The sequence below is a fragment of the Felis catus genome, chromosome D3 (genome assembly GCF_018350175.1).
Source record: "Felis catus isolate Fca126 chromosome D3, F.catus_Fca126_mat1.0, whole genome shotgun sequence".
NCBI classification, from domain to species: domain Eukaryota; kingdom Metazoa; phylum Chordata; class Mammalia; order Carnivora; family Felidae; genus Felis; species Felis catus.
The window spans coordinates 10,532,911-10,553,298 of NC_058379.1; the positions used below are offsets into that span (position 1 = coordinate 10,532,911).

Sequence of the window (20,388 nt, forward strand, 5' to 3'; positions counted from 1 at the left end):
ATATAGGCCCTTCTTTCTCTCCCCACCCCTTCCTTATGTTGATCGTAGGATCTCTGTCTGTGACGAGGACAAATTTGGCCATAACGAGTTTATCGGTGAGACCAGATTCTCACTCAAGAAACTGAAGCCTAACCAGAGAAAGAACTTCAACATCTGCCTGGAGCGGGTGATCCCGGTGAGCGCCTTTGCCTCGAGGGTGCGATGGGGGAGAAGAGTTTGGGGGCTGGGGCCTTCCTCTGGGTCCTGCAAAGGGGGTGATAGATCTGCAGGGTGCCCGACAGTGGAGGTGGGAGGGGGATTTCAGGTCACAACATCGGGATGGCATCCTGGCTCTTCAACCCTGTACCAACATCACTTCTCTGACATCTGCGTCCTCCTCGGTGACATTGAGAAGGGCAGTGTGGTGCAGCAGTGTGGCCTGTCTGAGATCAAAGCCTGGCTCCGCCATTTCCCTGGTCCCTGGCCTTGGCCAAGGGTCTGAACTATTCTGAGCCTCCAATTTTCTAGTCTACAACATGGGCATCCTAACAGGACTTTCACCATAGGACGGTTGTGTGATACATACAATCAGAACAGAACCTAGGGTCTAATAGCCACTTGTAAATTAACTGTTGCTATTGTAGAAAATAATACTGCCTCACCCCCTTGTCGGTCACGAATTCATAAAGCACCACGCAGATCAGCGGGCGACAGGGTAGCATAGTGCTTAAGACATGGGCTCTGGAGCCAGACTCAGGCTCTGGCACTTCTAGTATAATCTGAGCCAAATGATTTGACCTCTCTAGGCCTCAATTTTCTCATCTGTGAAATGGACTAATGTAGCAAGTACCAACTTCATAAGGTCTTTGAAGGCTTAATCTGAGACTACCTATAAGGCATTGGAGCTGTTACTGCTATGTGCTGCTTGCCTTTTGGGAAAAAACAGGAACCAAACCAAGGCGCTCCAATTGGAGATTGGAGAATACCAATCTATACCTCGGAATCAACTGGGGATTTTTATTTTTTTCAATTGTTTCTATAGTTCAGTGTACTTTAGTAGCAAACTTACAGGAACAGCACAGAGGACCCACGACATTAAAAAACAGGTAGGACTTGTAGGACAACTCAGAATGGTGAATGGAGGGAATCTACCCTGTGATTTAAAAAAAAAAAAAAAAGCCACAAACACCGTTTAGCTGCCGTCGATAAGAAATTTCCTTGTTTAAAAAAAAAAAAATCCAAATGCTGGCATTGTCCAGAAAAATGTAACTGGTTTATTTAAGATCATTATAAAGTTGAAGCTGCTGAATTGTGTTCATTGAAACATGTTCACTTGCATTAACGCTTTAGGTCTCTGCATTTGTATTAAAAATTCACACACAAATGAAAATGGAGAAACTGTTAATACCTGATTTCTGTCCCCTGTTTTTTCCCTTGCAATCATATACTCAGGTAACTTTTGATTCCCATGGGGGAAAAAAAAAATGTACCTAACGTTCAGAGCCACCAATAACAGGAAGAAAAAAAAATTTCTGTAATGTTTAGATAGTTTTGAGAGAGAGAGAGCGCACACGAGTATGAGCAGGGGAGGGACAGAGAGAGAGAAACCCAAAGCAGAATCGGCACAGTCAACTCCCCGACCTTGAGATCATGATCCAGAATCAAGAGGCAGGTGCTTAACCGACGGAGCCACCGAGGCACCTCCAGATGTTATCTATCATAGTGGATTCTTAAGCACTTTCTCCGTTCGTGTGGTGCACTAGCTGGATGCCTTTTGCCACAATGTTGCACGTTTGGCATGGAGCGTCTTCAAAGAGGTCCGCGGGACAGGCCTCACTGCCTCCTGCAAAGTCTAATGGCTGCACTCCGGAAGCGCAGATCTGTTTTGAAGGCCAGAGCAATTTCTCGCGCCAGATGCCGGAAAGGAAGTTTGCGGATCAGAAGTTCAATGGACTTCTGATAACGTCTAATTTCACCCAAGGCCACAGGGCCAGGCCTGTGACGATGAGGTTTCTTCATCCTCCAGTAGAGGGCGCACTCTTGCAAGCAGCTTCTGTAACCTGTGGCTTCCTTGAGGCTTCCCCTCCCCCCGCCCATTTTCGAGCAGTCTGCTTTGTATGCGCCCTGGCACGGAGACCTCCCTACTTGCCCGCCTTCTCCTTCCGCTGGAGCACAGCTGGAGGTGTTGAGCGATGCTGGCACAGCGGAGGCTGCAAAACACAGTTCTCAACTGGAGATTTTTAAACCGGTTTTTCTTTTTTTTAATATGAAATGTATTGTCAAATTGTAAGCCGGAATTTAAACCACATGTTAAACCGGAGCTTAAACTATGATTCGTGGGGATCTCCCTGGAGATCCTGACTTAGTGAGGTAGGGTGGGACCCAGCACTCTGTATTTTTAGAGACAAAACAACCTGCCCATTTTACATATGGGCCACCTTGGGCCCACAGAGGGGAGCGAGCTGCCAAGGTTATGCCACAAGTCAGTGGCTGTGCTCTCGCGCACCGGCCAGAGCCTAGCTCTCCTGCAGCCACCAGTGTGACTCTTCCCCCTGGGCAGCAGCCAGCTCCCCACAAGGACTCCGTGGGGGGCAGGAGGGGAAGTCCTACAGCATCCTCCCACCAGATGGCCAGCCCGAGGATGGAATATCCCATGTGCCGCACCATGTTTCTATAGCATAGGCAGAAGAACAAGACCGAGCAAGGAAAATTGCAAGAAGCAATTTGCCCCAAATGCCAGGCTCCAAATAAATCATTAAAGACAATCCTAAGAGTGAAGAATTGGCTCTGGCTCTTTTCCTAGAAACAGCTGGTTCTTCAGGCCTCCTCCTCCATCCGTCATTCAGTGACTCCAGCTGGTCAGGACAGTGGCCGGGGCCCCCACCTGGCTTATCTGCTCCCGAGTCTGCCCATCTTGCTGTGAGGGGTGCAGCCAGCCCCAGAGGCACAGAGGTGGCGGGGACAGGCAGGGGCCTGGAGCCGCCACAGGACATCTTTTGCTCTTTGTCCTTAACCTTCCCACCGCCAGCTACCCCCACATGACCCACGAAGAGCAAGGGCCTCGCAAGTGCTGTCCCTTCCCCCTACCCCCACCCCGGACCTCAGTTTTCCTCATCTCTATAGTGGGGAGGTTGGATTTAGGCAGTGGTTTCCACATTGTGTTCCCCAGAGTCCTAGAATCCCACAAAAGGACCTTAGGAACCAAGGGGGGAGAAGTGCCTGGTGGTTCAGACCCCAAGCCCCCTGTGTCAATTCTACCAAAGCAGATGAACTCTTACCTGTTTTATGAGTGGGGTGCCCTGCCACTTCTTGGCTGTGTGACCTCGGGCAAGTGGCTTAACCACGCTGACCCTCAGTGTCCTCATCTGTCAAATGGGATAGGAATATACAACCTACATCATAGGCTATTGTGCATTAACGTGGTCTGTCAAATGGTTAACATTACATAAATTGTATCTAAATGAAGGGGAGCTGGAGGACCACAGAAGTTTGGAGAACTCACCCTCGTGGCTCTGGCTGCTAATGGAAGGATGTGGGTTTCCGATCCTTCCCATGTAAGGAGATGAGCCTCACAGACTCATGTTCTCTTTCCTTTCTGTTTCTTTCCTCTAAGACGAAGCGTGCTGGAACCACCGGGTCAGCCCGAGGCATGGCCCTTTATGAGGAGGAGGTGAGCACTCAGTGGGTATTGAAGCCGCAGTCAGGATCTGCCAATTCTCTTTTCTCTCCCTCCCAGCCCCTTCCTTATTCTTTCCCCCAAAACCACTTGCCCGTCGGTGTACCATGAGAGAGGAGCCCCTTCCCATTAGAACATGAGACCAAACGGATGCTCCCAAGGCCAAGAAAGCCCACCCTCTCACACCCGGGGCACACCCTTGAGTTCCCCTGCCTTGTTGGCAGAAGCTCTGCTGAAAAATTCTGCCGGACTAAAGCAATGCCACTCTCCCTCCATGGGGACCTAGGACAGGCTGGCTGGGGCTGGGGTTGGGCTACATATCTGTGCCCTCTGCCCAGGTCCCTCATGGGACCCCAGGGACTACAGTGGTGAGAAAACTGTTTTACTCAGGCAAATCTGAGTTCAGAGTCAGACTGGAACCAGGGTCCAGCCCCACCTCCAATCACTCAGGGCTCTGTCCTTGTCTAAGTCAGAGTAAAGCCCCAGGCCCCCAGGTGCCTTCATGGCTAGCCCGACTTTCTGGTCTCTGGAGACTGGGGAGCATCTGCTGTCCATGGTGCTGACCGTGCTGGGGCGGGCCAGCGCCTCCTACTTTCCACAGGCTCCTCCCTCCTGCCAGTCATCCGTCCGGTTGCCTGGCCCCCTCCCCTTCCTAGACCCATATGCCCTCTTCTTCTACAGCAGGTGGAACGAATTGGTGACATAGAGGAACGCGGCAAGATCCTGGTGTCCCTCATGTACAGCACACAGCAGGGAGGCCTCATCGTGGGCATCATACGCTGCGTGCACCTGGCCGCCATGGACGCCAATGGCTACTCAGATCCATTTGTCAAGCTGTGAGTCATTGGGACTGTGAATGGACCCCAGACGGGGTCCTAGATCGTTGCAAAGGGAGAACCTAGAGAATTTCCCCAAGATCATTGAACGTTGAGGCTCAGAGAAGGGAATGAGCATGCCCAGGGTCACACAATGAGGTGATGTCCAGAACTGGCTAGAGTGTGAGTCTGGGGTCTCAGACAGTCAGACCGCTGTGTCACTCGCCCATATGAGAAGTTTTGTGACTCTGTCTTCTCCAGTGGGAGAGAGGCAGTTGGCAAGTTGCAGTAACCCCATTTAGAGCCCCCCTGGAATCAGCAACACATCCCTCCAGCAGTCCAGAGCCTCACCACCGAAGAAGCAATTCCAGCTTTTCCCAGGTGCAGTCTGGAAATGCTCTAAGAAAAGGCCTTAGACTTTGGTTATTCCAGTAATCGCCACCATGGGGAGTAAGAGAGACGTGTTATCTGTGTTAGTCCAGGTCCTCTGGAATGATGCCAAGATGGGATTCGACAGACAAAGGTTCACTAGGAGAAATGCCTGAGTGAGGGAAAGCAGGGAGGGAGTGGGAGAGGCCACCGTGTGTGCGAGAGCGGAGAGGGGAGGTGGGAGCCAGTGGAAGCATACTAGATGCAAGTTCAGCGAGACCGTCCGAGTCCTCAAGGCCCAAATCAGCCGCCAGACGAGTCCCATGTGTCCTAGGAGTGGGCCCTGCCACCTTCAGTCATCAGCTGGGAGCAGGGTCTTGGCACGAACGTGGCTGGATTTCCAAGTGCAGCAGCTGGGGCCTGGGTCAGTTATGCTGTGGCTGGAGGTCCACCCGGCACGTTCTCGTGGCCACCACTGAATCAGACGTGGGGTTCCTCTCCCATCTCTGCCAGCTGCTAGCTGTGTAACTATAAGCAAGTTGTGTTTCTGTCGATATGGTGGAAAGCCTGGGCTCTGGGTCCAGACTGCCTGGGTTTGAATCTTAGAGCCAGTAGTCTTCCGTGTTCTCCAGCTGTGTGACCTTTGGCTAGTGCCTTCACATCTCTGGCCCTCGATGTCCTCATCTGTAAAACGGGAAGAGTAACATCGGCCATGAGGTTCTCTCCTCCAAGGAGCAGACACCAAGACTAAGTGAGACGTGCAAGAGATTTATTGGGGAACAGGCCTGTGAAGAAGATTTGAGAGGGAGTGAGAGGAGGGACAGAGGAAAACAGGTGGGGAGGAGGGGGGACGGTTGGGCAGGGAAAGGCGAAGATTGAAGTGCAGTTCTGAGGAAGTTTTGACGCAGGCTGTGGGGAATCCTGGAGTGCAAAGTCACTCGGAGGAGCCCTGCACCTCCCAGAAATGGGGCTGCCTCCTGTCCCTGCCGGCCCAGGTACGGGAGCTGCCCAGGGCAAGCGCAGCCACAGTGGGAACATCGGGGTGAAATCAGAGTCCAGCAGCTTGTCAGCCAATTTTGCCCCCTGCGGTTGGAGATCTGAGAGATGTGTTTTCGTGGGGTCCGGTACGTAGTAAGTGCTCCATAAATATGTGCCATTATGGTTATAAATCACCACCACCACTGTTCCTACTCACGGCAAAGGGTGCTCATTGTTCCCTGCAGCCTGGGAGACGCTCCCTCCCACTGACTACCTTTCCTGATCGAAAGCAATGCTTCCCTTCAGGTCATGGCTAAAACTCAGTGTGGACTTTGCTTCAGACTTTCTTCGAATGAGGAGTTAGTGAACGAAAGAACCCACGTGTCAGGGATGAGCTTGATTTCTGGGAGTCATTGGCATTTATTTTCCCCATACGGTCCAATAGAGAAAACTGGCTCAGGGACTACTGTCCTGCCCTCCATTACATCCCAGCCACATGCAAATTGTTTTTCTTAAATAATTCTCCCTACCAGCCCTTCTCTCGTCTGCCCAATCTCTGCAGAAGAAGGAGCGTTGCTGAGGTCACCAGTAAAACGGCTGCCCTGGTGGCCATTGTGGGAAAGCTAAAAGGAGGCCATTAACCGGTTTAAGACCAAATAAAGATTTTTAAAATCAGAATTGATTTTATCTCTTTAAAATTTTTTTTTAATGTTTCTTTTTGAGAGAGAGAGAGAGAGAGAGAGTGAGTGGGGGTGGGGCAGAGAGAGAGGGAGACACAGAATCCAAAGCAGGCTCCAGGCTCTGAGCTGTCAGCACAGAGCCCGATGCAAGGCTCGAGCCCACGAACCGTGAGATCGTGACCTGATACGAAGTTGGACGCTCAACCGACTGAGCCCCCCAGGCGCCCCAATCTTATCTTTATCGTTGCTCAGCACCTCATACTTTCAGTACCAACTTTGTGTCTCTTCTTGAAAAGTATCCTCGGGGCGCCTGGGTGGCTCAGTTGGTCCTGTTTCAGATTCTGTGCCTCCCTCTCTCTCTCCCTGCCCCTCCCCCACTTGTGCTGTATGTCTCTCTCCCTCAAAAATAAATAAACATTACAAAGTAAAATTCACAGATGAATAAAATTATCCTCACCGGCTGTGGGGGGTACAGGCTTCCAGTCATGGAATGGATGAGTCGCAGGGATCATAGGTACGGCGTATGGAATAGAGTCGATGGTGTTGCAATCGTGTCGTATGGTGACAGGTTTGGTGAGCACGGTAGAAGCATAGACTTGTCCAGTCACTGTGTCGTACCCCTGAAACTAATGGGACATTATACGTCAAGTATACTTCAATAGAAATAAATAAAATAAATTGTCCTCCAAAACCCTTCTGTAAGTAAGAAAAAAAAAAAAGTTTGCCCTCTTTAGAGATTGGGCAACTGGGGTATGCCAGAGCTACAGTCAGGTTCAAAGTTGCACAGCGAGTGATAGCTTTAATCTGAATCCAAATATCCCCACTCCCAAGAGTTGTTGGCCTATTTTATTTATTTGCCCAGAAGAAATGAGTTGAGCACCGACTATGTGCCAGGCATTGTGCCTACACTGGGGAAGAGCCTTCTAGGCAGAGGTAATGGTATGTGCAAAGGCCCCGGGGTGGAAAGGACAGTGAATGGGGAGTGGGGTGAAGAGCATGGCGCAAGACCAGGCTGGGCTGGGGCACGGACCCGATCATACAGCGCCTTAAAGGCCACATCAAGGATTTTGAACTTCACCCTGAGGTCGAAGGGGGAGCCACCGACCAGTTTTGAGCAGGATTTACTATAATCAGATTTGCTTCTTCTCCTTTCTGTCTACACAGTCACCGTCTCCCCAGGACTTGGGGGCAGTCTAAGGGGTAATAGTGAGACTCCAGTCACCACCGTCTAGGCTTTCAATCTGATCCCTTGGGAGAAAGTACTGGCTAGGAGCGTGGACTCCATAGGCAACAGCTGGGTCAAGTCCCCAGCTGTGTGACCGGAGGCACGTGTCTCAACTCTGGATGCTCAATTTCCTTGTGTGTAAAACAGGTGACCGTAACTCCACCGTCTAGGGTTTGTTGAGAGTTAAATGTACCTATGGTCCTTAGCACAGTCCCCGGTAGATGCTCCAATGCACGTTGGCCATTGTTAATGTTGATTCGCTTTCTGATTTGTTCATTTACTCTCCTGACGCTGGACGGCACCTTTGGGGTCATCAAGAGTCTGCTCTTACTCGTTAAACGTCATCCACAATAGCATTTCTGTCTCCTCTCAGCTGGCTGAAACCGGACATGGGAAAGAAAGCCAAACACAAGACTCAAATAAAGAAGAAAACCTTGAATCCTGAATTTAATGAGGTGAGGCTGCCCCATTTTTGTCATGCTCTGAGAGATTTCCTAGATGCGAGAGAGGAGCACGCTCCCTCCTAGGACGTTGTAAAGCACGTCAAGAAAACTTTTTCTCACAGATCGACTTGAATTAGCTAAAGGATAGGTAATGAGTTCCTGGTCACCAGAGGGAATCAAGCCTAAGACAAAAGCCTATGGATTAGGAATGCCATAGGAAGAAGCTGCATTCGGAGAGGGATTGAAAGGAAATCACCTCCAATGTCTTTACCAATTCAAATAGTTTGTGGTGCTGAAATTTGAGGAAATAAATGGGGGTAGCGATGCCCTTTACCATCCACCCAGTTGGCGCTCCCTTCCCTCTTCTCCCTCACCCACCATGTCCAGCCTGGGCATCAAGTCCCCGCAAGGCCACTGTCTACATACCCTCTGAACGTGCTCCTTCCTGTTGTCTCAGTGTTACTTGTCTGGCATTTTCTGTCTGGACTGTTGCAGTAGACTCTTGCCTCACTCCCTTGTGTTTGGCCCATCCTCCACCTAAACATGAGCTTTCTAAAGAATGGATCCGGATTTGTCATCCCTGTTGCTTCACCCAGCAGTGGCCTCCCCACCTCTTAGGGTGACAGTCAAACCCTTTCGAACTCACGTCCCACCCCTGCCCTATCTTGACTCTCCTTCTCAGGTCTCAGGAACCTCACACGGGTCCTTGGTACGTCTCGTAGCCTTTGCCCTCGCTGCTCCCTTTTTCTGGCCTTCCATCTCTCTCTTTTCCTTTCTGGCAAACTCCTTCTCATCCCTCAGGAGTTGGGGTGGTAACCCATGCAGGTACGCTCTCCTCTGTTTCCAGGCTTTACCTGCCCCCGCGTCTTACCCTGTCCGTCTGCATCATTTGTTGACCGTTTTGTCAGATGGTAGGCGTCCGGAAATATACGTTGACTATAATGATCTGATGTTGGGTCAGAGCCCGCGAGTATGGATTTTCACCAAATGTCGGAAAGTAGGGAAAGAAAACTACAGTACAGGTGTTTTGTGTTGTTTTGTTCTTAAAAATGCACGTGCCTGTATGGGCGTGCGTGGAGAATGTTCTGTGTACACAGAGCTCAGAGCATCCCTGCCCAGTAGTTCAGCCCACCCCGTTCCCAGGTCCCTCTTTCAGCTGGATCCCAACTCAGACTCAGGAATTTTGAGTCAGGAACCAACTGGCAACTGTTGCCGACCTGCCCTACCCTCTCCTGGAGTCTGAACAAGTCACTGAAGAAGAAATCCAGACAGCCAATAAGCCTCATTAACAATAAAGTATGAAACAAGGCCAGACGCCATACTCGTCACAAACTGGCATAAAAATACCGTAAAATAGGGGCGCCTGGGTGGCTCAGTCGGTTAAGCGGCCGACTTCGGCTCAGGTCATGATCTCGCGGTCCGTGAGTTCGAGCCGCGCGTCGGGCTCTGTGCTGACAGCTCAGAGCCTGGAGCCTGTTTTCAGATTCTGTGCTCTCCCTCTCTTTCTGACCCTCCCCTGTTCATGCTCTATCTCTCTCTGTCTCAAAAATAAATAAAAACGTTAAAAATTTAAAAAAAAAACCGTAAAATGTTGATACGGGTGTTGGTGAGCCTGTGGGGAAAGGTACACGCCATGCGCACGAGAACAAACCAGTCTGACTTCCCAAGGGATGTCTGTGAAACTACTCCAAAAGACTTACAGTTTTTAAGTTTAAATTCCATTTATTCGGGGGAACAGGTAATATAGTCACATATTTGAAAATTCCTTAAGGACCCAAGGTATCCAGTCAAAATCCTCCTCCTTTCCCAGCCTCTATCAACTACTTGTCTTCTTCCAAAGTAACTGTATATTATCCATTTCCAGAATTTATAAGTATACAAAACAAATACGTATGTGGCTTTCTTTCTTTTTTCTTTTTTTTTTTTTAATTTTTTTTTAACGTTTATTTTTGAGACAGAGAGAGACAGAGCATGAATGGGGGAGGGTCAGAGAGAGAGGGAGACACAGAATCTGAAAACAGGCTCCAGGCTCTGAGCTGTCAGCACACAGCCCGACATGGGGCTCGAACTCACGGACCGCAAGATCATGACCTGAGCCAAAGTCGGCCGCCCAACCGACTGAGCCACCCAGGTGCCCCTGTGGCTTGCTTTCTTATTGATCACAGATGACATCACAGAATATGCCCACTGCTCTCTATCTTAAAATTTTACAAACTCGGGGGGTGCCTGGGTGGCGCAGTCGGTTAAGCGTCCGACTTCAGCCAGGTCACGATCTCGCGGTCCGGGACTTTGAGCCCCGCGTCGGGCTCTGGGCTGATGGCTCAGAGCCTGGAGCCTGTTTCCGATTCTGTGTCTCCCTCTCTCTCTGCCCCTCCCCCGTTCATGCTCTGTCTCTCTCTGTCCCAAAAATAAATAAACGTTGAAAAAAAAAAATTAAAAAAAAAAAATTTTACAAACTCGGAAAGACATTTTTCGGAATTTATCCTAAGTAAACTGTCATAGATGTACGCAATGACTTAGTTACAGTTTGCCTTTTCTCATATCATTAACGGCGTGGAAAGTTGGAAACAACCTAAATACTCAACTGTTGGGCATTAGGTTAAGGAACAGCCACACAACCATTAAATGAAGCCATTAAAATGGTGATGCAGAAAAAGATTTGCTAACATGCTAAGCTGTTTTTTTTTTCGTTTAATTTTTTTTTAATGTTTATTTATTTTTGAGACAGAGAGAGACACAGCATGAGCAGGGAAGGGGCAGAGAGAGAGGGAGACACAGAATGTGAAGCAGGCTCCAGGCTCTGAGCTGTCAGCACAGAGCCCGACACGGGGCTCGAACTCACGAACTGTGAAATCATGACCTGAGCTGAAGTCGGACGCTTAACCGACTGAGCCACCCAGGCGCCCCGCTAAGCTGGTTTTTATCATATGTTACAAAATGGGAAAAGAAGGCCATAGTGCAGTATATTTATTTTATATTTCATAGAATATTCAAATGTTTCATATAATATAATACTCAAATGAATATTCATATTAACTTTTAAAAACATACTTTAATGTGGTCACACACAGGGAATGTTGACAGTGGCTATTCTTGGGTGGTTAGACTGCAAGTTTTGGTGTTTAGGTTTTATTTTATTCTAGCTTCCTGTTTGTTTTAATGGTGAACGTGAATGAATTTTATAGTTAGGCAGAAACGTTATATAAAAGTCAGATTATCTGGAAACCTAAGCACCTGTCCCTCACGTTAGCCTCAGGGCCCTCGACTATCCTTAATCTCTAAATGATGGAGTGAAAGGAAAACCCACTTCAGAAGCTACCAGAATGGAAGGACTGATTCCACGGGCCATCTGCCTTCAAGTAAACTTGGCCAGGAGCAACTCTCTTAGAAAAGCCCCATCAGCCTTCCTGTTTCAGAGAGTCATTGAAAGGAGAGCTACAGGGCTTGAGGGACTTCGTTATACAGAGTGTTTGTTGAAAGGGGATTGTCAGGCCTGGGGTAAAGGCTCGAGCAGGAGGGCCCCCTTGCTCCCAGATGCCCAGTTCTAGGGCCTCCCGTTGGTCCACGAACCCTTAGGGCTCAGCCTCTTAGCTTCTGATTCTAAGGGCTCAGGACCCTCTCACTCACCTGTCTCCCCTCTGCTGCAACCAGGAGTTCTTCTATGACATCAAACATAGCGACCTGGCGAAGAAGTCCCTGGACATCTCGGTCTGGGACTACGACATTGGAAAATCCAACGATTACATCGGTGAGTGCTCCCAGCTCCCAGAGAAAAGCCCATCCTCTGGGGAGAGAAGAGCCTTACCCAGGCTTCTCTTGGGGAGGGGGGCGGTGGAGGGGAGGGGGGGGTCAGGGCATTCTTTGTCTGTTGTGGCTACACTGCCCAAACACCAAGTCAGGACCCATGGTACTGGTTTGGGTCCAACGTGGGGATGCTTTCACAGGAAAGGGCTTACAGAGCTGGGCGATTGGGTCACGACTGGTTATGTGCTGCACAAATCATCTTTAGTGCATAATCGAATCACAGAGGAGAGTGGGGTCTGTGGCCTCAGAAAACAGGGCGCAAAGGAAGTCTCCTTGATCTGTTTGCAAGTCGTGGAGGAAGGTTCTAATTTTCCCAGCATCCCTTCAAATGATGAGGAAGAACAACCGGTAAACATGGGGCAAGGGAGGGGGCCCCGGGCAAAGGCCGCAGCATAGGCAACGGTGTGGAGTACCCAGAAGGAGTGGGGAGAAGTTTCGCCGGGCGGGGTGGTCGCTCACAGAAGGTCTTTAAAGATGAGGCCGCGAAGCTATGACCTGATGCTACAATAGGGAGCCATGGCAGGATCCTGAGGAGCTGGTGCACAGGCAGAGAAGGCCAGCAGTAACCACAGTGTCATTACGACAGCCCCCCCACAGAGAAGGATCCCAGGTTGCTGCAGGGGTCACTTCTTGGTGGCAGTTTTTCCCCAGCTAGACACTTGGGTCCAGAGTGAGAGTCCCACGCATCTCTCCGCTCTGACCGCCTGCTCCTGTCTCCCTATCTCGTCCTCCAGGAGGCTGCCAGCTGGGGATCTCAGCCAAGGGAGAGCGCTTAAAACACTGGTACGAGTGTCTGAAAAACAAGGACAAGAAGATTGAGCGTTGGCACCAGCTACAGAATGAGAACCACGTGTCGAGCGATTAGGATGCCCCCCGCCAGGTCCCCAGCTCCACGCCCCACCCCCATGCCAGCTCACCCACCCGCCTACCCCAGCTGCCCTTTGCACTCTGGTCCCTCTTCTCTCCGCCTCCTCCGCCCCTCCCCTCCCTGCACCTGCCTTTGAGGTGCCCCCCCCCACCTTGGGCACCACTGCCAAAGACCTTCTCCTCCCTCCCTCTGCGATGCTGTGGCGCGGGCCCTGAGTGCAGCCCCTCTCTGGTCCCTCTAGGATGGGGCAGCAGGGAGAGGGATGGCGGGATTTTGACAAGGAGGCTGGAATTTAATGACCTCTCTGGGTAAACGGCAAAGGTTCCTCGTCATTTAGAACTGTTTTTAGACCCTCCTAGCCTCGAACACACACACACACACACACACACACACACACACACACACACAACCACAACTTGCGTTTCCTGTGTCGTGTCTGCGCATATCCTCAGTTGTCAGCAGATCCGGACAAGGCTGTGAGGACCCGCACTGGGGCAGAAACAGAGCATCCAGGCCAGGCTGCCCCTCCACAGCATTACCCCCCGCCCCCCGCTGATGGCCAGGAAAACAGACCACGGGTTTAAACTCCCCGGTGACTAGGAACACGGCCTCCTGGCTCCAGATGTATCAAGAAATGGGCGCACGGAATACCCAACGGGATCCGGTAGCCTCCTCTTTCAGGATGCCCCCCCCACTTGCTTCCTAGCAAAACCCAACACCCTTTCTCTAGTGCCCCCACCCTGTCCCTCGACCTCCCTTCCCCTCTCCCGGGCCCTACACCCCACCAAACTCTCTCACCTCCTCACGCTCCTCTCTCCCGGTCCATCTCTCTCCCCTCCTCCTTTCTCTCTCTCCAAGGGCTTCACCCAGCCTTGCCCCTCACCAGCTTGACCCAAACTGGCACAGCCCGGAAGTCCCAGTTGGGCCGTGCTTCTCAAAACTTCCACTCCTGCCGGCAGGGCCGGGTGTCCTCGGGCTGGGCCAGCGGCTGGCGACGTCGCGGGAGCTGTGTAGACCTCCTGTAGAGGGCTTCCTCGGCCCCTGGGCTCCCCAAGTAGGTGCCAAAGGCATTTAGAAACCAGAGCTCTGGGGGCAGGGGGCCTCTCCAAAGCCCCCAGCCTTCCTCCCCCCTGTGCCGTCAGTTAAAGGAACACACGACTGCGTCCTTAGCACTCGCTGACTCTCTGCATCTCTGGGATCCTGTCTCTCACTCAGAATCGCCTTGAATCTCTCTGTCTGTGGCTCTGTCTCAGTCTCTGTGTCTCTTGCCCTTTCTTCACCAAGTTTGTCAGGGGAAGAAAACACCATCATGAATGGAAAGCTTTCGAGAGTGACAGATCCTGATGCCAAAGGCCATTGTCCCATCATGAATCGGTCGATCTCCCCCCCCCCCAAAAAATAATAATAATAATAATGGAAAGGAGGAAAAAAGCAATGAGAATGAATGCTATAAATTTGAGGCTGGGGTCAGGCAGTCTTCATTGCCCCACGAGAAAGGCTTGTGTTCCCCCCCCCCCGTTTCCATTGTCTACCCCTGTGGAAATCACCTCCTTCGGTCTAACTGCCCACCATCATCTATAGACATCACCAGATGGACACTAACGCTCTCCCTTTCTCCAGACGCACCTTTGAACCTCTCCATTCAATGCCTCCACCCCCAGCTCCCTGCACAAACTCATCGGAAGACTCTGGTTTCTCGCCTCGAATAACCATTTTCTGAACATCGAGATGGCTCTTCCCCTTCCCCAAGATGGCCAACAGCTTCCTCGCTGCCACCCTGTCTCTCTGTCAGTCCCCGTGGCACCCACTCTCAGCCCACCTCCTTCCCACGGTTGCCCTTAGGAGAAAGCATGCTGGCTGTGTTGCTCAAGCCCGACGCTGGTGTGGGCGCTGGAATCGGCATGCAGCGAGCTCACGGTGTCCCCGGTCTGGGTGCACGCTGTCCCCGACAAATGTAACCACCTCCCTGCCTAGAATCCACACACGCCCTCCAGTGCATGCAGAACCTCCCACTGCCTTTCTTAGTGATGATGTAGCCAAAAAATAAAGTAGGAATATCCAGGAAAGCTGGCTGGCCTGGGGTTTTCCTTTCTGGCTTCTGGAAGTGCTTTCTCTCCGTCAGGACCCATGATGCTATTGGGAGAGTCAGTATTTAGTGAGCATCTGCTACGTTCCAGCCCTTGGGGACACAGCAGTGGACGAGGCAGCTGTGGTTTCTGGCCATGATGGCTGAATGCTGTTCCCTGGTACCCAAACCCTCCTCTTCTCTCTTCTAGCCCAACCTTGGGAAAATTCCAAGGTCACGTGGAATCAGATCATGCCCAAAGAGACGACAGAGTTGGGCCGGGGCCTAGTCCAATCAACTCACTTATCTCACAGAGGAATTACCCAATGCCTGGGAAAGGGAATAACACACCCAACGGCTCACGACAGCAGTGCCCGGAAAGAACCTGTTTCATGGGACTCCCGGCACAGTGTCCTTAACACAGTGGCTAATACTATCACCGATCATCAAACGCCTCCTTTGTGTTCTAGAACCTTCCATCCTACAAGGAGCCTTCACAGATAGCCTTCGGTGGCCCTAAAAGTGAGCTGAGGAGGTAACTAACTTCCCAGAAGGATGATTAATCTCCCTATGATCTATCCCGAAAGTGTTGAAGCAGTTTATTGGGAATGTTGGTTACTTCCCAGAAGGAGTCATCCAGGCCATGTTAGAAGTTTTTTCTTCCCCCCAAAAGGGGGGTTCTCAATCCTGGGGAAGAAGTCGGCATGTTAGAATCACCTGGGGAGATTTTCTTTTCAAACTACCCATGCTCTCCCTGCCACCCCACCCCCAGACTCTCCTGCGCCCTGGGGACAAGGTGTACATTCCAACATACTTCCTGGTTGACGCCTTATGGCCTTCTGCTTCCCACGCCCATGGTGACTTTGCAAACCGCTGCCCTAACGTCCATCTGTTTTTCCTGCAAATCAGCCAGCTGCCACCAGGTGGAAAGAGGTACCAGCTAAGGCCATGTCGCACCCCCAAAAGTGGCAGGGGGCACTGTTGCCCTGTGCTCAATGCAGACATTGCTAACCTTGCCCCGTGCTCATGGCCAACATTGCTAATCAATATGGCGTCTTTCTCGCACAGCCTGCTGGCAGCAACCGAAAGAATTCAGGATGCAGCCCGGTTTTACAGGCAAACAACAAACACTCAAAGATGATCAGCCAGAACCAGAATCTAACATCCACGGTGTTACTGAAACATAATCTTTGTCTCTAAAGTCACCCCCATTCCTATTAAAGATAGCCAAATTAATACTAATATGTTTGTAGAATAAGTCCAGGTTTAATTATTTACATAAGCACAGCAAGAATAGTGATTGGCCCTATGGGTTGTTTTTTTTTTCCTTTTAATCTGCTCTGCTGGACTTTTTATAAAGAATTTCAGATTGAGCCTTTAACAACATTAAGGCCAAGAGCCGAGCCAAATATTTGCCGTCTGATTCACCTGTAACACCGGTAGATTTAGGTGAATTCCTCTCTTCGTGAGGTCCTCCAAAATTTCCTGAGGTTCCTGTCTCCACCAGGAAGTGACATCCTTCATGCACCTGGTAAGGCTGTTGACAACTCTGGAAGCAAGGTATGAGGCTAACATTTCCAAGGGGCTCCATTGGCTCCAAGTGAACCGTTGTTCCTTAAAACCGTCTGGCCATATCTGAGTCTGTGCACATCTCTCTCAAATAGGACATTCCAGTCAAAGCCTCATGCTTGTCATGGAAGAAAGAACGCTCGTTGAGAGTTTCCGACTTCTGGAAGGTTCAGGCAGGGAGAAAAGATAAATGTTTCCATTTCTTTACAAAAGAATATTTTGTCAAATTCCTGGGAGTCATGGCTATCTTAAGAGAAAAGGCTTCCTTAAATCTGGAAGTGCAAATGAGTAGGGGGAAAGGTCAACATGAGGCAGGGCGAGATCAGGGACCCCCTGGGCGGCAGGGTTTGGGGGAAGAAAAAAAAAGGATAAACGTATTCCGGACCCGCCTGGGCTAGATGCCATGAGTGGAGTCTCACAAACTTTCTGATAAGGTCCCAGTAAAAAGTCAGGGGCAGAAATCCTCAGTGGCTACCCCATCGGGACCTTCCGCACTCTTGAGAGCTTCATACTTTCTCTCAAACTCCATCGCTGTACTCACTCTCTGTTGTGCTCGAGATTCATTCTTCCACTCCGTGAGACGGACCAGCGTCTCGCCCACCCTCCCGTGACACAAACATTAGAGAACCAGCAACGTTTCAAACAAGAATCGTAAGAAACTCTAGTCCTCTACCTCCATGCAGTCAGTCCCGTGTTGTTCATTCTTGTTCTGAGTGGAGCTTTTCTATTAGTTCTAGAAATGCTTAGTTCAGTTTTCTGACCTTAAGGATATCGGACACCCGTATGTGTTCAAAGTTGTGTTCGTGAATTTCCTTGAAGCTGAAACATCGTTTGCAAGAGCATCAGAACAATAACTGTAAATGGCAGGAGACTCAAAAAACGGCCCTGGTTATGTGGTAGGGTCCCCTCCCCAAGGAAAGGGGAAAATTAAAAACAAAACAAAACCGGGGCGCCTGGATGGCGCAGTCGGTTAAGCGTTTGACTTCAGCCAGGTCACGATCTCGCGGTCCAGGAGTTCGGGCCCCGCGTCGGGCTCTGTGTTGACAGCTCAGAGCCTGGAGCCTGTTTCAGATTCTGTGTCTCCCTCTCTCTCTTCCCCTCCCCTGCTCGTGGTTTGTCTCTCTCTGTCTCAAAAACAAAGAAACATTAACAAAATTTTTTTTTAATTTTAGGAATTTTATCTAATTTCTGGAACAGTCATGGCTTTTGCCCATGTAATGTAACCAAAAAGGTTTACCAATGTTTGTTTGACATTGCTTCCCATGTGCCTCACAAATCCAATGAACAACCCTAATTAGTTAAAAAGACTTTATTTAGAACTTGAATTTGGGGGAAATTTGTTACAAATATCAAAAGGTTTGAAAGCACGGGCCTAAGTAGGATTACAGACTACTATAAAACCTAATATTTAAATATTTATTTAACCAAGGCGGCAACGAGAGATTTGAAAGGCAAATAACAAGGGTATATAGTTGTGGGCAAAACTTAGCTCCTTTAATATTGATAAGATTCAGTTTTATTAAGTAATCAAGGGCCCAGTAGAAACAAATACAGAAACCTTGTTTTTCTGGGAAGATTAAAAAAAAAGCTTTAGAGTTTCTCATCAAGGGCAGACCAACAATCCAAAAAAAATCCTGTATTTTTATCAGAGAGAGAAAAACCAAAATTTAATTTTAGACCAGTGTATTTTTAAAGCTAATTTTTTCCAGTCTTAGTGTGAGTGGGGGAGGGGCAGAGAGAGAGGGAGAGGGGGAGAATCCCAAGCAGGCTCCTCACTGTCAGCTCAGAGCTGGACATCAGGCTCCATCCCCTGAACCATGAGATCATGACCTGAGCCGAAGTCAGACGCTCGACCAACTGAGCCACCCAGGCACCCCTGGACCCAAGTACCTTTAGTTCCCCTACAGTAAGAGGCTAAAAGCAGAAAAACCGACATTCAGTAATTAATGTTTCGGTCTTTTATCTTATCTGGAAAAGACTTAGATATCCAGTGAATTCAATCCAATTTATCATTTTTTAAAAAACTTTTTTTTAACGTTTATTTATTATTGAGAGACAGAGAGAGACAGAGCATGAGCAGGGGAGGGGCAGAGAGAGAGGGAGACACAGAATCCGAAACAGGCTCCAGGCTCCGAGCTGTCAGCACAGAGCCCGACGCGGGGCTCAAACCCACAAACCGCGAGATCATGACCTTAGCTGAAGTCGGTCGCTCAACCGACTGAGCCCCCCGGGCACCCCAATCCAATTTACCATTTACCCTGGCAAAACTGTAAAGTTTTAGATAGATAAAAGTTTATAGATAGGGGCCCCTGGCTGGCTCAGTAGATGGAACATGTGACTCTTGATCTCAGGGCTATGAGTTTGAGCCCCAAGTTGGGGGTAGAGATTACTTAAAAACAAAATCTCTTTTAAAAAATGTTTAGCTATAGTCTTTTTTAAAACTTTGTTTATGGGGCGTCAGGGTGGCTCATTCGGTTAAGCGTCCTTGACTCTTGATTTCGGCTCAGGTTATGATCTCACGGTCTTGGGACCAAGCCCCTTGATGGGCTCTGTGCTGAGTGTGGAGCCTACTTGGGATTCTCTCTCTGCCCCTCCCCTGCTTGTGTTCTCTCTCTCTCTCTCTCTCTCTCTGCCCCTCCCCTGCTTGTGTTCTCTCTCTCTCTCTCTCTCTCTCTCTCTCTCTCTGCCCCTCCCCTGCTTGTGTTCTCTCTCTCTCTCTCTCTCTCTCTCTCTCTCTGCCCCTCCCCTGCTTGTGTTCTCTCTCTCTCTCTCTGCCCCTCCCCTGCTTGTGTTCTCTCTCTCTCTCTCTGCCCCTCCCCTGCTTGTGTTCTCTCTCTCTCTCTCTCTCTCTCTCTCTCTGCCCCTCCCCTGCTTGTGTTCTCTCTCTCTCTCTCTGCCCCTCCCCTGCTTGTGTTCTCTCTCTCTCTCTCTCTCTGCCCCTCCCTTGCTTGTGTTCTCTCTCTCTGCCCCTCCCCTGCTTGTGTTCTCTCTCTCTATCTCTCTCTCTCTGCCCCTCCCCTGCTTGTGTTCTCTCTCTCTCTCTCTCTCTCTCTCTGCCCCTCCCCTGCTTGTGTTCTCTCTCTCTCTCTCTGCCCCTCCCCTGCTTGTGTTCTCTCTCTCTCTCTCTCTCTGCCCCTCCCTTGCTTGTGTTCTCTCTCTCTGCCCCTCCCCTGCTTGTGTTCTCTCTCTCTATCTCTCTCTCTCTGCCCCTCCCCTGCTTGTGTTCTCTCTCTCTCTCTCTCTCTCTCTCTGCCCCTCCCTTACTTATGTTCTCTCTCTCTCTCCCTGCCCCTCCCCTGCTTGTGTTCTCTCTCTCTCTCTGCCCCTCCCCTGCTTGTGTTCTCTCTCTCTCTCTGCCCCTCCCCTGCTTGTGTTCTCTCTCTCTCTCAAAATAAATAAGTAAACATTAAAAAAACCTTAATGTACTTGTTCTTAACAATTCCCCAGGAAAACTTCCCGAGACAGACAAAAATCAACAATCCTTTTAAGTCCTTTTTGCTGGTAAGTTGTAACAGAATCAACATGAATTTAACTAATAAATTCAGGTCGAATAAAAGCTGATTATCTGAATTATAGTTGATGCCGATACCTCCAAAAACATGTCTGTTTTAATTAAACCAACAACCTTGAATGAGCTCTGATACCTAATATGTTGCACCTGTGTCCGCTCAAAAGCCCATCCGTGTACTCCTGTCAGTTTCCCCGGGGCCCCTTGTGGGCTAATCTGAGGTTGGAGCTCTAAGTCCAGGGGAGCCCTGGGCCCCCTAAAGCTGATCTGGGAGGTGCTTCAGTTTGAGCCTCATAAGGAGGTGGCCCAGCAGCGTGGGGTGCTTTTTCCTCCCAGATAGTGAGGGGTCCCGCTGGGTCGGCTGGCCACCAGCAGCTGGCTCCGACTGTGACAGCCACCAGCTCAGGAA

The 20,388-nt window shown here is 50.0% G+C and overlaps 1 protein-coding gene across 13 annotated transcripts in view; it reads left to right on the forward strand.

The window, feature by feature from the left end:
- RPH3A (rabphilin 3A) overlaps positions 1-14,903 on the forward strand; it is a 278,545-nt gene extending 263,642 nt beyond the window's left edge. For 8 of the 13 annotated variants that reach the window (XM_045041384.1, XM_045041385.1, XM_045041386.1 and 5 more), the window contains 7 exons: positions 49-175; positions 3,593-3,649; positions 4,337-4,491; positions 8,096-8,177; positions 11,817-11,913; positions 12,175-12,317; positions 12,704-14,903. In XM_045041384.1, coding sequence (XP_044897319.1) covers positions 49-175; positions 3,593-3,649; positions 4,337-4,491; positions 8,096-8,177; positions 11,817-11,913; positions 12,175-12,317; positions 12,704-12,745 — 703 coding nt within the window. In that variant the 3' untranslated portion in view covers positions 12,746-14,903. Of the gene's footprint in view, positions 1-48; positions 176-3,592; positions 3,650-4,336; positions 4,492-8,095; positions 8,178-11,816; positions 11,914-12,109; positions 12,318-12,703 lie in introns of those variants that run through there. The other 5 variants (XM_019814560.3, XM_019814557.3, XR_006587844.1 and 2 more) reach the window with 4 other exon arrangements.
- The last annotated feature ends 5,485 nt before the right edge of the window (positions 14,904-20,388 follow it).